Raw genomic sequence first — 16,980 nt, forward strand, 5'->3', positions numbered from 1 at the left:
CTCTATCGAGTGTTCTCTATTGTCCATGTGGTCTAATCTCCACAATGGATGATGCACATTGAAGTCACCAAGTATACAAAAAGGTGGTATTTGTTTTATGAGGTCTACTTCTTTGAATGTGCACATCTTGCTAAGTGGAAAGTACAGAGATACTAAAGTTAGAATTTGCCCAACTGATACATGTACTGCAATAAACAGCTTCTAGGTGGGTCTGAAGTGGAATGTTTCTATAAGCCATTTTACAGCCAACTAGAATCGCGATGCATCCACGTGCGAATAATGAAGAGTTTCTATCTTTTCTGTATAATTTAAAATTTTTTATTGATGGAGTTAAATTAGTCTCTTGTAAGCAAATGGCTATCAGGAGATTAAACCATACATGTCATTGGTATTGCTGTGTAAAACTCTACACATTGTAAAACTCTACCCAGATAATGCAGCACATTGTACAATTCCATTGTACAATGTGCTGCATTATCTGGGTTTGAAGAGGGAAGGCAATTATTGTTTGTTTCTTGTGAGTGATTTGCATTGACAGTCATATTTCATTTTACCTTTTTCTAGGTAAATTGGGGCATCTGGAATCTGTACTCTCTTTTACATCATCAGTTTCACCAAGCCAAAATCCAGTCTCTATATCAACTTCTGCATGAATATTAAAGGCATATGATGCAAGAAAACAAGCATATACAGCATCATCCAAAAAAAAAAAAAAAAAAAAACCCCTTCTCATTTCACCCATTGACTCGCTCCAAATGTTTGTCTAGTTCTGCCTTGAATCTATTTAAGCTATCAACTTCTACAATGACAGATGGAAGTTTGTTCCAGAAATCAACCACCCACTGGCTAAAGGCAAACTTCCACACGTCTATCCTACAACTGTCTTTCCTCAATCTGAATTTATGCCCTCTCAGGCGATTATTCTGAGCAAGAGGAAGAATCCCATCAGCATTGAATATGCTCAAACCATTCAAGGCCTTATACACCTCAATCAGATCACCTCGCAGGTGCCTAGTCTCCAGACACTGTAATTTGCAAAACTTAAGCTTTTCTTCGCAAGAGCAACAATTTGTTCCATTCACTAATCTTGTTGCCCTTCTCTGTACTCGTTCCAACAGCTCTACATCCTTCTTAAAATGAGGCCTCCAGACCTGTATACGATGGTCAGGCCCACTCAAGGTGGGCCTGACCATCGCCTTATACAAGGGGATAATCACCTCCTTATCCCCGCAAGAAAAATTCCTGTATATCATTGACAAGACACCATGAGCTACCTCTTGCAGACTGTCTGCACTGGTCAGAAAACTTCATATCTGCCTACACAATTACCACCAGGTCCTTTTCATTCTCTATCACTGTCAGTGTAGTATCACAGAGTTGATACGTTACTCTGGGGTTACTGCTTCCCATATGTAGTACTTTACATTTGTCAATGTTAAACTTCATTTGCCACCTCTCAGCCCATCTGCTCAACTTTTCTAGATCCTGTTGCAGCAGGGTACTGTTATTACTGAGATCATTAAAGTCTGCCCAGGGATATCGTTCCCAGGGGAGCAAATAGATGGAGCAAACAGTTAAAAGAAACCCTACAGTAAGTTGAACTGCTACAGCCCCTAAGTTGGTGGTAAGCGGTGTAGATTGAAATGGGGTGTGGTTACCCACAAGGATGGTGGCTCCTCCACAGGCAGGTCAATCCCCATCTCTGTCTTTTCGAATAACTAAAAAGTTACACAAGTATGGGTCCTCATTTGCCTTTAAATACATCTGTAAACAAAAGCAAGTTGGCTCATGATGTCGTCACTATTACGATGGAATCAATGACAGTTGCAATGTAGAAATTTGAACTTACTCATTATTTGGATTTGATGGGTCCATCAGGTAGTTTCCAAAGGGCTGAAAGCTTGGTTTTCTCAGTTCTAGTTTTTATCTTTCTTTGGAAAGATGAATCGTTGGCCTGTGTCCATATCTTCTTTTGCAAAGATTTCCAGCACCGAGTCTGCCGATACCTCCTCATCCTCTACATCCATTGTTTTCTGTATTGCAGACAGCTCTTCTGATCTTTGTAGCTTTTCTTTACCACTTGGTTTTGGTAGTGGTGGAGTACTGGGAGGTATGGATATAGGAGTGGCAACTGACTGTTTTTTGGGTGGGCTTTTGTGAATGCAATAAATAGCGCACAATCGGAGTGAATGACTCTTATGGTGATATAGTCATTTCAGTTTGCGTACTGATAATGCACTTTGCAATAATCTTCTGGGCGTATAAAGTTTTCCAGCTATTTATTGGTTGGACGCGTTTTCTGGCTTCTGGGTAGGATATATTCAGCTCTGTTTTTGTTTTTTGAATTTCTTTTTCGTCCTTCCACCACTGGCATGCTGTAGAGGCAGGGTGCTCACCCAGGCAATTTACACAGATCGGATTGGAAGCTGAACATCCCTTGTTCTCATGGTCTTTCACACCACATCAAGCACAAGCAGGATTACCACGGCAGGCTGTTTGTGAGTGACAGTATTTTTGACATCTAAAACACCTCAGTGGGTTTGGAATGTAAATCCTCACTGGGCAGTTTAAGTAACCTGCCTTGATGTAACTTGGAGGCCGTGGGGGTGTTCATTGTTAGGATGAGAACTCGGGTAGGGACAAGATTCCCATCCTTTCACATAGATATCTTCTTGACACCTGTCACTCCTTGGTCTTTCAGTTCAGAGCAGAGCTCTCTTCTTCAGACACGTGAAGAAGGTTCCACTCTGATATGACACCTCGTGAAGAGTTCAGAGTTTTGTGGGGGGGTTACAGTGATAGGTATTTCCCTTATCAATATAGCTTTCAGGATTTTTTTCTGCCTGTTTCGCGTTTGAAGTTTTGACCATAAGATCAACAGAACGCATTGTTTTACAGATTTAGGTGATCCTGCCAGCCCTTCTAATCCTTTCTGGATGAAGAAGGGTGACATCTTTCCGATTGACTGCTGTCCGGTGGAAGGGAGAATGAGGAAGAGCGGTGTCACTGATGGGAGTTTGCCCTCAGTTCCGGCTCTTTTTACGAAGGTGTTTTCAGTGTTATCATTTCAATTAGGTATGGGCCTTATTGGAGCCCAAGAAGAAAGAGGATTTAAATTACTCATAGGAGTAAAATAAAAATTTCAGATGCCCAAAGTACCTCATCCAACACAGAGCCCTACGAGTGGACGCCCAATCATGAACTAGCAGGTACTATGTAAACGAGTGGTATGCCAATGCTGCTCAGGAGCATCATACCCACATTTCCAATAAACCTTGATCCTGACCCAGGACCAAAGGGAGGGAGACATTGGAACGCAGTTGATCCTAGCGGTAAGAAGCACCCACCAATTGATTCAAGTCGGGCGGGTCCACCCTTCTTTTCGAAGCAGAGGTCGAACTGGTGTATTAAGACTGAGCCCTTAACCACCAGGACCACCCTTTCCGAGTTTCCATAGGTTGTGGCGCATGGTTCACATGCAGGATTCCAATGATCTAACACCCATACAGGTGCCCATGTCAAGGGTGCCCACATCAAGGGGTATAATCAAGTCATAAAGAAGATTAGGCAGGCAAAGGCAGATTACAAGGAATCTTGGGCAAAGGATGCAAAGAAAAACAGCAAAACGTTCTTTACTTATGTAAACTCTAGAAGAAAGGGCATGAATCAGATTAGTCCACTTGATATCCGTGGTTCAACTGTTGATGATCCTGCTCAGGTAGATAACAAACTCAATGAGTATTTTGCAACTACATTTACACATAGGAGTTATTCAGAGAGGGGAATACCAGAGGTGGATTTAAATGTAGTACTGAGTTAAATAATTTAGTAATAACTGAGAGCAAAGTGGAGGAGAAATTGTTGAAGTTAAACATAAGGCACCTGCAGTGGAAGGGATCTATCCAGTTATATTAAAACAACCAGCAAAGGAAGTAAGCAAACCCTTAGCCATAATTATGAAAGCTTCTTTGGGCTCAGGGGAGATAGCCATGGATTGGAGATGTGCAAATGTGTCCCCAATTCACAAAAGGGGATTAAAGGGTGACACAGGTAATTACAGACCTATCAGTTATGAAGCCACAGGTCAAAGAAGCACTGCAGGATCATCTAGACAAGACTGCAGTTACAGTTCAGACACAGCATGGGTGTGTTAAGGGGAAGTCTAGTCTGACAAATTTGATTCGATATTATGGTGTGGTCACAAAGGAATTGGATGCAAAAAATAACTTTGACATCATATACTTGGATCTTAGGAAAGCTTTTCATACTGTTACACATGGAAGACTACTGTACAAATTGGAGGAGTATGGCATTAAGGGCAAAATGCTGTTATGAATAAAGGGATGGTTGAGTGGGAGAAGACAGAGAGTGCAATCAATGGACGCTGATCTTCGCAGACTAATGTTATTAGTGGAATCTCCCCAGGATTCAGTGTTGGGTTTATGGCTCACATCTAGCGAGTATGAGTTGGTGCTCCTAGGGTCCTGAGCTGCATATCATTATTCTTCTCTTTCCCGGTGATTCCCTTCTACTTTTACTCTCTCTCTCAGGTTAACACAGAATTTTTTTTTCTTTTTTGGCTGGTGCAGCAAAAGTTTCAGGTTTTCTTGCACCATATGGCTGAATATAATAATAATAATATTGATGAAGGTATATCAGGCTTTTATGTCTAAGTTTGCAGACAATACGATGGTTGACAGGGTTGGCAGTGATCACAGTGTACTGATGTGGGATTTACTTAAAGATTTAATTACCATCAGGGGTAAAAGAAAGGGTTTTTGCTTCCGTAAAGGTGAATACATGGTCTCAGAAAGTTTTTAAATTCTGTACAGTGGGATCAACTGACGATGTTACCAACAGTAAATTCTAACTGGGAAGCGTTCAAGGAATTAATCGTGGATGCTACTAAAAGTTTCATACCTATTAAGAAATATTGTTCAAGGTTTAGGCCTAAATGGTTATCTAATGAACTAATGAGACTCATAACAGAGAAGAAAAATGCATGGGATGCATATAAATTATCAAGCGACTCAGAAGCCTATGGGCAGATATAAGCTAGTCTGTAATCAGGTCACAAAGGAGGTTAGGCAGGCGAAGGCAGATTACGAGAAATCCTTGGCAAAAGATGCTAAGAAAAATAGAAAGGATTTCTTTACTTATATAAACTCTAAAAGGAAGGGGATGAACCTGATTAGTCCACTTGACATCGATAGTTCGACTGTTGATGATCCTGCTCAGAGAGCAAACAAACTGAATGAGTATTTTGCATCTACATTCACACATGAGGAATTATTAAGGTTTGAAAATGGCAGAAGGTTATCAAATTGTAGCAGGATACTTAATGATTTTGTAATAACTGAGAGCAAAGTGGAGGAGAAATTGTTGAAGTTAAACACAAGAAAAGCACCTGGGGTGGATGGGATCTATCCAGTTATATTAAAGGAGGCGGCAAAGCAACTAAGCAAACCCTTAGCCATAATTATGAGAGCATCCTTGGACTCAGGGGAGGTTCCCACGGACTGGAGATGTGCAAATGTATCCCCAATTCACAAAGGGCGATCGAAGTGTGACACGAGTAGTTACAGACCAGTTAGATTAACTTCTGTTCCGGGTAAAATAATGGAGTCACTGGTTAAAGATGCATTGCAGGATCATCTAGACAAGACTGCAGCAATAATTCAGAGACAGCATGGGTTTGTTATGGGAAAGTCTTGTCTGACAAATTTGATTGGTTATTATGACGTGGTTACAAAGGAATTGAATGCAAAAAATAATTTTGATATCATCTATTTGGATTGCAGGAAAGCTTTTGACACTGTTGCGCATGAAAGACCATTGTACAAATTGGAGCAGAATGGTATTAAGGGTAAGGTGCTACAATGGATAAAAGGATGGTTAAGTGGGAGAGGACAGAGAGTGGTAATCAATGAGTGCTGCTTTTCTGGACTAATTTTATTAGTGGAGTTCCACAGGGTTAGGTGCTGGGTCCACTGTTGTTTTGTATATTTATCAATGATATTGATGAAGGTATATCCGGCTTAATGTCGAAGTTTGCAGATGATACAAAGGTTGGCAGGGTTGTTAATGACAGTAATGGCAGTGTGCTACTGCAACAGGATCTAGATAATTTGAGCAGATGGGCTAAGAAGTGGCAACTGAAGTTTAACCTTGACAAATGCAAAGTACTGTATATGGGTAGAAGTAACCCGAGAGAAAAGTACCAACTATGTGGTAGAAAATGAAAAAGACCTGGGAGTAATTGTGCAGTCAGATATGAAGTTTTCTGAGCAATGCAGACAGGCTGCCAGGGCAGGTCATGGGGTTTTGTCAATGATATAAAGGAATTTTGCTAACAGGGAAAAGGAGGTGATTGCTGTATAAGGCAATGGTCAGGCCACGCCTTGAGTGCTGCGCACAGGTCTAGAGGCCTCATTTTAGGAAGGATGTAGATTTGCTTGACCGTGTACAGAGAAGGGCAACAAGATTGGTGAGGGGAATGAAGGGATCCTCTTACCAAGAGAGGCTTAAGTTCTGCAAATTGTAGTGGCTGGAGACTAGGCACATGCGTGGTGATCTGATTGAGGTGTATAAGGTGGGATGAGCATGCTGAATTCTGATGGGATCTTTCCACTTGTTCAGATTACGAACCTAAGGGGGCATAAATTCAAATTAAGAAAGGACAGATGCAGAATAGATGTGCGGAAATTTGCCTTTAGCCAGCGGGTGGTTAATTGCTGGAAGAAACTTCCATCTGTCGTTGTGGAAGTTGATAGGTTGAATAAATTTAAGGAGGAAATGGACAGGCATTTGGAGGGAATGGTGTGTGTGTGTGTGTGTGTGTGTGTGTGTGTGTGTGTGTGTGTGTGTGTGTGTGTGTGTGTGTGTGTTTTCTGGCTGATGCTCCATAAGCTCACACACTTGCTTTCTTGCATCACATGCTGCTACTACTACTACTACTAGTAGTCTGTGTTTCCCCCTAGCAAATAGTTTTCCAACACACCAAACACTGCCTTAATACCATCAGCATATATTCTTGCTTCCCTTCTATTTTAATTCCTGTAAAAACAAGATGCATTACACTCAATTCTCTCCCATTAACAAGTGCAGAAGACACTGAGAAAAATACTACCCCACAAGCCTTGCACAGTCTCTCCAGCATTAGCATTAAGCATTAGTAGAGGCATTTGATGCAAGAAAGCAAGCTTATGCAGCATCAGCCAAAAAAAAAAAAAAACCCACTTCCACTTCACCCCTCTGTTCATTCAAAATACCTGTCCAGCTGAGCCTTAAACTTATTTAGGCTATCAACCTCCACCACAAGGGATGGGAGTCTGTTCCACCAACCAACCACCCGCTGGCTAAAGGCAAATTTCCGCACATCTATCCTACATCTGTCTTTCCTCAATTTGAATTTATGCCCTCTCAGGTGATTTTTCTGAGCTAGAGGAAGAATCCCATCAGCATTGAGCATGCTTAAACCTCCAGGAATGAATCAATTGTAAGATTCATTCCTGGAGAGACTATCATATCAAGTATGGGCAGAATAATGATATAAAAATATTTATTATTTTATTGTTTAATATTAAAATTAATTATTTTTATAAATTTTAATTTTCATTAATTTTTTTTTCATATTTCACTTGCCTGAGAGGTAAACAAACAATTTCCATTCAAATCACTTCCTGGCGATGTTTCGAACAACTGGAAAGAATAAAATATGCATTAGTGATGTATCTAAAGATAAAGTACACAATGTGAGTTCAGGGGAAACTCTGGTCCAGAGAACAGATAATTATATAACCCATAACAGTACCCCTCTGCTTCCTGCTGCATATGCAATCTATTGCCATACAAAATATTTTAAAAAATAAATTTTTTTATATTTTCATCATAAATACCTAAAATTCAAAGAGGAAATGCTAATAGCTTATAGCATGGGAACAGGAAGAAAGCAAGAAATTTTTGGTAAAAGAAGAAAGAAAACTGGAGCATTTTGGTTAAAAAAAAAACAGGAGAAAAGCAAGAGATTTTCAAAAAAAAGCAGGAATTTTTTGAAATTATGGACTTTGGATTTAAAATTACATTTCACTGATAATACATCCATTTGATATTAAAATATAGTCTTACAACTATTTATCAGTTGAGTATGCTTTCAAACATTTGATTATATAGGACTTTTCTGTCTGTAAATTTCTGTTTGGATTGTCTGTTAGACATCTATTAAAGCAATCACTGATTGTTATTGCTTCAATAGATGTCTGATAATCACAATCAACTAATTGTGATTGCTTCAATAGATGTCTGATAATCACAATCAACCAATTGTGATTGCTTCAATAGAGATGTTGCAAATTTACTCTCTTCAGAAATGTTCACTCAAAGTTTTGAATATAACAACTGCCCTTCTGTCTAGATTCACCTGTCAAGAGCATTTACAAAGCTTCACCAAAAAAATATCTGAGCAGTCTCTTGTTTTTTTTTGGCTTAATATCCTCTCAAACTTAGCACTGCTATTATGAACTGTTAAAATGCCAAGCATGGTTTGGATAATCTGTCATACTTCAAGCTTCAATGTTCAGATGCCAGTTCTTCAACCAAAAGACACTAGACATCAATTCCTTCTTATTTCATAATGGCATCTAGTAGGTTCTCACAATGAAGAAGCCAGAAACTGATACTGCAAAATATCTATCACTTCATCTACTTCTTTATCTTATAGAAAAAGAGAAGTAATGGAAACTCATCAAAAAAAACTTCAAATTAGAAAATGATGCACTTCCAATTAATGAAATTTGTGCTTGACCTCAGCATTTCATACAAACCTAATTTTTCAATGTTAACTAGTGCACCATTGCACACAACAATAATGTGCTGCCCCACTGAATGAAAAAAGAGAATTGCCACCTGCTCATATTTCAAATTCTCTATGATCTTGATAAGAAATGCTTACGACTAAGTCAGAATCATCCTTCTGATTCTGTCTAGATTGTTTATCAACTTCCAAAATTGAAGTGGATGAATTCAGAAATGTTGGTATAACAAACTTGCACAGCACATTCAATATATCTTCAATATATCTAGGAGTAATGAGCTCAATAAATGAATGCTAGATACGGTGGGAGTTTCAAACACTGGCATAAATTTTTTTAAAAAAAGGAAGAAGAAAACTGCTTTAATCAAGCTAGAAGACAGGAACATAAATGGTATTCTGCACAAATGAGGATAATATTATTAAAATTATCAGCCACCTTGGCTTATTTAGGATTGTTTTACCAGAAGTTTGTGATTCAAAAGTTTTATTTTTAAAGAGTTTATTAATTTGACTTTCTTTCGAAACTTTTGGATCATAAACTAGATTTGGAAATGAATAAGTACTACTCACTAGTAACCAACTGTTGCACTTTTCAATTTGGTTGCTCTGACATGTGCTCATATGGCTTCTCTCACCATTTCTATTCTCTTCTTTAAATAGACTTGCCATAGGTTGCTACTGTTCTACCAGTTAAACACTTACCGAAGATAGCCAAAGCATACAGACACATATGATTCAAAATCTTTTTTTCACTTTGGCGCATGCATTAACAGAAAAACTGCGTATCTTTCCTCTTAGGATATTTTTATAGATAGCAGTAAATTTCCCAAATATTCATTCACTTACATAAGGAAAGCATTTAGCTCCCTTCTCAGCACACAAATTAATGGGATGACACAACAGCCTACTACTACCTCAATCCCCTCTTTAAATACCTTCCTATTCCAGTCTTTAGCCCTAACTCAAAAGGGCATTAAAAACACTACACTGTTTCAGCCAATGATGAACCCAAAGGAAAGACCATCTTAACTAGTTTATATTGGTTTTATGTAATTTCCAATATAAAAAAGTTCAACATTAAACATTTTCCTATTAGTTTTATTTTATGTCACAGTACATACAAGTGACAGACATATGATGGCTTTATCTCTGACCTTGGAACAGAATGTAGTGTTTTTAAACACAGATGTATTGGGTTCAACATCAATGCTGTAATCTGTGTGGTACTACACTTAAGGTGATAGAAAATGAAAAAGACCTGGGAGTAATTGTGCAGTCAGAGATGAAGTTTTCTGAGCAATGCAGACAGGCTGCCAGGGCAGGTCATGGGGTTTTGTCAATGATATATAGGAATTTTGCTAGCAGGGAGAAGGAGGTGATTGTCCCTCTGTATAAGGCAATGGTCAGGCCACGACTTGAGTACTGCGTACAGGTCTGGAGGCCTCATTTTAGGAAGGATGTAGATTTACTTGAGCGTGTACAGAGAAGGGCAACAAGATTGGTGAGGGGAATGAAGGGATCCTCTTATCAAGAGAGGCTTAAGTTCTGCAAACTGCAGTGGCTGGAGACTAGGCACCTGCGCGATGATCTGATTGAGGTGTATGGGTTGAGCATGCTGAATTCTGATGGGATCCTTCCACTTGTTCAGATTACAAACATAAGGGGGTATATAAATTCAAATTAAGAAAAGACTGATGTAGAATAGATGTGTGGAAATATGCTTTTAGCCAGCGGGTGGTTAATTGCTGGAACAAACATCCATCTGTCATTGTGGAAGTTGATAGATTAAATAAATTTAAGGAGGAACTGGACAGGCATTTGGAGGGAATGGTGTGATTTTTTTTTTTTTTTTTTTGGCTGATGCTGCATAAGCTAATACACTTGCTTTCTTGCATCACATGCCACTACTACTAATATGAGGTTCTCTATATTTGGTTAAAACAATATTATTCAAGTTATTCAAGGAGGGTTTGTTTGTTATTTGGTTTTTAGGAGCATTAGCAACTAAGGCCATATTGCTCCGGAATATGCGTTGGTCATTCCCTGACCTTTCTGCATCCTCCGTATTTGGTGGTGACAGGCTCGAACCCCTGTCTAATCAAGAATCCTGTGCTACGCACTGCTGCTCCTTCCTACCTGGCTACGGAAGCGCCTTCCAAGGAGGGGAATGCCAAACGTTTAACAAACTCTAACAGGGAGCTAAATGATTTCTCCTTCACTTTGCTCTAAGCAAAGTGGAGGAGAAATTGTTGATGTTAAACATAAGGAAGGCACCCGGGGTGGATGGGATCTATCCAGTTATATTAAAGGAGGTGGCAAAGGACATAAGAAAACACTTAGCAATAATTATGAGAGCTTCCTTGGACTCAGGGAAGGGTTCCCATGGACTGGAGGTGTGCAAATCTATCCCCTAATTCACAAAGGGGGACTCAAAAGATGACACAAGTAACTACAGACCTATTAGTTTAACTTGTGTTCTGGGGAAAATAATGAAGTCACTGGACTCAAGGGCGCCTCCGTAGCCAGGTGGGCAGGAGCAGCAGTGCGTAGCACACACTTCTTGATTAGACCGGGGTTTGAGCCCGTGACCACCAAAATACGGAGGATGCGGAAAGGTCAGGGAATGACCACCGCATATCCCAGAGCAATATGGCCCTAGTTTATAATGCTCCTAAAAACCAAACAACAAACAACAAGCAAACTGGACTCGAGTTCGAATAGCAAAGCTTAATAAACGGTACTCACCTTAGATAATCTGCAGTTGTTACATGAAGTAGGATGGATGAATAATTTTGGGGTTTAAGGGGTTTTGTATAATTTAGAGTTTAAATAAGTTAATTAGTAAGTATACGGAATTAAAATAAGGAAGTAGAAGTGCACAACTCTGTCCTTGGTTGTCATTGAAGAATTAATTGATTAAAAACTCTAAAATATATGAAACCGGTGAAGCCAAAAGTCATAACGACTGACTTTCATTTTTTAATGTCTTCAGTTGGCAATACTAAAGTGAGAAGAGAACATGTGTTTTAAAGAACTTCTATGTTCCCGCATGTTCACAAAGAGCATCACGGGAACATAGAAGTTCTTTAAAACACGCGTTCTCTTCTCACTTTAGTATTGCTATCTGAAGACATTAAAAAATGAAAGTCAGTCGTTATGACTTTTGGCTTCACCGGTTTCATATATTTTAGAGTTTTTAATCAATTAATTCTTCAATGACAACCAAGGACGGAGTTGTGCACTTCTACTTCCTTGAGCATATTTTAATTCCGTATACTTACTAATTAACTTATTTAAACTCAAAATTATTCAAAACCCCTTAAACCCCTAAATTATTCATCCATCCTACCTCATGTAACAATAACACCTGCAGATTATCTAAGGTGAGTACCGTTTATTAAGCTTTGCTACTCGAACTTGAGTCCAATCAAATCGGTACATTAAGAAATTCTATAACTTATCTAAATGAAGTCATTGGTTAAAAATGTGTTGCAGAATCACCTAGACAAGACTGCAGTAATAGTTAAGACAACATGGATTTGATAAAGGGAGGTCTTGTCTGACCAATTCAATTGGATACTATGATGTGGTCACAAAGGAACTGGATGCAAAAAGTAATTTTGATATCATATACTTGGATTTCAGGAAAGTTTTTGATACTGTTGCACATGAAAGACTGCTATACAAATTTGAGCAGTCGTTGTTGTTGTTGTTGAGTTTAACAAAATGTAGGCTGCTAGAGCCATATTGTGTCTTTCTAATGGATGGAAAATATGGAATATTAACTTCATTGTAATACCTGTTATATTTTATGGTATATTTCTATATGATTTAGGAAAGTAATTAGTTATTTTTTATTAGGATCATCTCCCAGAAATTGCAATAAATTTATCCATGACAGTGTATTAGAAACTGATTTAACAAGTTGACTGCAAAGCTAGTTTAAGAAAAAAAATTCCCCGGAGCCAAAAAATATTTCGTAAATAATTTGATTAGTAATTCAAAAATAAATATTTAAATGTCATTGTTGTGCAGTTTTTTCACTTAAAATATCAAAAAAGTGTCTTTTTTTGTGTTGCATATATGTTGCCGATGTGGCCCAGTAGGTTACTTTATTTCTTGAGATGCCATGTCAGCCACATACGTGTGGCGCTATTACGGCATATATATGAAGGTCGTTTGTGATTAGTTTATTGCACGCACAGCGCACACTGCAATAAAACTAATTGCGATAAAATAAACTCTCAAATGTCGCAATAAGTTTGTCAGTATTGTTAGAGATTGTGGGAAAACAAGTTCATCAGCACACTGTATTATCCCCATTATTATTGTGTTGTGTTTCTCAGCAAGTTATTATTTATTATTATTATTATTAATATTAGCCATATGGTACAAGGAAGCCTGAGGCTTATGCTGCAACAGCCAAAGAGAAAAAAAAAAAAAATTCCTGAGTTACCCCTTGTGTGTGTGTGTGTGTGTGTGTGTGTGTGTGTGTGAGAGAGAGAGAGAGAGAGAGAGAGAGAGAGAGAGAGAAGTAGAAGGCATCACCAAGAAAGAGAAGAATGATGATATCCAGCTCGGGACCCTGGGTTTGCCAAGCCCATGCTCACCAGATGTGAGAACCCGGGTGTGTTGTAAAAAAAAAATCTAAACAGCTAAAAGAAAATTACTAAAAGAAGAGGAACTAACAGAAAAATTGCTGAAAATCTTAGTAGTAGTTCTGAAGATGAAAAAGATTTCAACTCTGATGATTCGGTAATAGATCCTAACTGGGATATTTCTTCAAATGAAGGAGATGCTGAAATACCTGAAAATATTGAAGAAGTGCTTTAAGACTGGATGGAAGAAGAAAACATAGATGAGCGATTTGAAAATACCGAAGAACCTGAGATTGAAGTGACTGAAACAAATGACACTACTGAATGGACTGAATATGAGGGACAGCAAAAACTATTTGATTTTAGAGGCAAATCAGGACTACAAATAGACATATCAAGAAACATTACTCACCTTGAGGCGTTTTCATTATTTTTTTATTTTGAAGTAATAAATCTTATTGTAATGGAAATAAAAAGATATGACAAACAAAAAATTCAGAGTACCCAAGCTTCACGGCAGAGTCATCTAAAAAAGTGGGTTTCGACAACTGCTGATGAGATGAAAAAGTTTTTCAGGCTACATTTGTGTGGATGGGACAAGTAAGATTGGGCAGTATTGCATCTTACTGCTCAACCAAACCTATCTATAAAAATAATTTAGTAACAAAAACCATGTCTCGCAACAGATTTGAATTGTTGATGCACCTCATTCAATTTTCAGACAATGAAACCACTATTCCAGGGGACAGGCTCAGTAAGATACAACACCTGATAGATGTTCTGCAGCTGAAATATCATAAAATATTTTTACCAGGCAAAGATTTCGTCATTGATGAAATTCTTATTGCTTGGAGGGGCAGCACTAGCATGGGAATATGATGCAAGAAAGCAAGCTTATTTAGCATCAAACAAAAAAAAAAAAAAAAAAAAAAGCACACTCCCCCCTTCTCATTTCACCCATCCACTCACTCCAAATGTTTGTCTAGTTCTACCTTGAATCTGTTTAAACTGTAAACTTCTACAACCATAGATGGAAGTTTATTCCGGCAATCAACTACCCACTGGCTAAAGGCAAACTTACACATATCTATCCTAAAACTGTCTTTTCTCAATTTGAATTTCTGCCTTTCAGGCGATTATTCTGAGCAAGACGAAGAATCCAATCAGCATTTAGCATGCTCAAACCATTCAAGGCTTCATACACCACAATCAGATCACCTCGCAGGTGCCTAGTCTTCAGAAACTGTAATTTGCAAAACTTAAGCCTTTCTTCATAAAAACAACCCTTTGTCCCATTCACTAATCTTGTTGCCCTTCTCTATACGATAAGGAGGTGATTATTCCCTTGTATAAGGCAATGGTCAGGCCACACCTAGAGTACTGTACAGCAGGCCCCCGTTATAACGCGGTTCATTTTACGCTGATTCGCTATAATGCTGTTCTTATATTATAACCCGTATCTGACTATAACGCTGTTATAGATCACTATAATGCTCTTTTACAGATTGCATTTTTGGCATATTTAATGAAATCGTTTCATTTGATGGAGTGGATAGCTTGAAAATGAATATAAAAATACGGTTAAAACGTTTCGCACGCAGACCTGAGAAATATTCCCACGCTCAGTGAAATTCTCTCTCGCGCTAATTTAATTGCAGTACAGTGACTTGTTACGTTGTTTGGAGATCAACATTTTAATAAAAATGATCACGTATATTGCTTGTAATATTTGCGTTATATGCATTTATCCGAAGTCTAGTGATCACTCAGTACCGTATTAGACATCGTGCGAAACGGACAGTTTACTTGAACATTGTATCATAATTAATGCAACCAATGCAGTTACATTTTCGAAGAGATAATAATGGCCGATAAGAATGAAAAAGCAACAACATCTGAGCGCAATACGAAGACTGTAAATGTAAGGAAAAAGACTGAATTTGAAAATCAAATTAGACGTTTTGAAGCGAATAGATTCCGGTCAAAGACAAGCGGATGTGTGCCAAAATTTAGGACTTGCAAGTTTAACTGCAAGAACAATTATTAAAAAAAAATAATAAAGAATTAATTTTAGCAGCGGGAAAGATAGCTGTTTCACTGCAAGCAACTAGGGCTAGGCCGGCTATTAGGATTGAAATGGAAAGACTAACTCATTTTATTGAGGATAATATTTCAATGCAGAATTCAGTTAAGTTAAATATTATAAATAATAAAAGAGAGAGAGAGAGATTAGCCTATATGATGATCTGAAGAAAACTCACCTAAAAAAAAAAAATGGAACCATTTAAAACTAGTAAGGGCTGGTTGAATAGATTTAAAATCCAGGGTGAAGCCGCAAGTGCAGATCAAGGAGCAAAAACTTTCAAAAAAGAACTTGTTAAAATTATTGAAGAGGGATACTGTGTGTTATACTTCTCAACAAGTTTATAACATAGATGAAGCAGGACTTTTGTGGAAACAAATGCCTAAAAGAAGTTTCATATTGAAAGAAGAAAAAAACATGCCAGGTTTCAAAGCGGCGAAGGATCGGTTGACTTTATTTTCGGGTGATAATTAAACTGCGGGGGATTTAAAATTAATATCCCTTTTAGTTTATTTGGAAGAGGGCCAAAGTTCAACCCAAAATCGACACATTTTTCATAATTAAATTCATCAATTAAATTAAATCAATTTATATCAATTAAATTCATGATTTTAATTGGAATTTTAAGTTTAATTTTGATACGTAAGTAGTTACCATATAATTATATACTTTTGTAATGCAGAATATTTTATATGTACAAATATTCAAATATTAAATATTTTGACCGATATTTGTCATCTTTTCACTACTGTTTACTATTCATTAGGAAATATCCTATGGCACTGACCGCAACTCACAAATACATATGTTACCTTATGGGAATGCGGCGCTCGCTTAGCGCGGATTCACTTAGTGCTCTGTTTTTCCGGAACGCATTATCAGCGTTAAGCGAGGGTCACCTGTATACAGGTCTGGAGGCCTCATTTCAAGAAGGATGTAGAGCTGCTGGAACGAGTACAGAGAAGGGCAACAAGATTAGTGAATGGAACAAAGGGATGCTCTTACGAAGAAAGGCTTAAGTTTTGCAAATTACAGTGTCTGGAGACTAGGCACCAGCGAGGTGATCTAATAGAGGTGTATAAAGCCTTGAATGGTTTGAGCATGCTCAATGCTGATGGGATTCTTCCTCTAGCTCAGAAAAATCACCTGAGAGGGCATAAATTCAAATTAAAGAAAGAGAGATGTAGGATAATCGTGCGGAAATTTGCCTTTAGCCAGCGGGTGGTTGGTTGGTGGAACAGACTTCCATCCCTTGTAGTGGAGGTTGATAGCCTAAATAAGTTTAAGGCTCAGCTGGACAGGTATTTTGAACGAACAGGGGGGTGAAGTGGAAGTGGTTTTTTTTTTTTTTGGCTGATGCTGCATAAGCTTGCTTTCTTGCATCAAATGCCTCTACTAATGCTATACTTGTTCCAACAGCTCTATATCCTTCTTAAAATGATGCCTCCAGACCTGTATACAGTACTCAAGGTGTGGATTGACCATTT

The 16,980-nt window shown here is 38.1% G+C and overlaps 1 protein-coding gene across 1 annotated transcript in view; it reads right to left on the bottom strand.

Annotated features, from left to right (window-relative positions):
• Grip163 (gamma-tubulin complex component 6) overlaps positions 1-16,980 on the bottom strand; it is a 916,232-nt gene that overhangs the window by 742,665 nt on the left and 156,587 nt on the right. Inside the window, exon 7 of the mRNA XM_090384619.1 lies at positions 7,645-7,701. Within this exon, the coding sequence (XP_090240745.1) occupies positions 7,645-7,701 (57 nt within the window). The remainder of the gene's footprint in view (positions 1-7,644; positions 7,702-16,980) is intronic.

Source organism: Mastigoproctus giganteus, chromosome 11, assembly GCF_048544385.1.
Source record: "Mastigoproctus giganteus isolate SK-2022 chromosome 11, ASM4854438v1, whole genome shotgun sequence".
Taxonomy (NCBI): Eukaryota; Metazoa; Arthropoda; class Arachnida; order Uropygi; family Thelyphonidae; genus Mastigoproctus; species Mastigoproctus giganteus.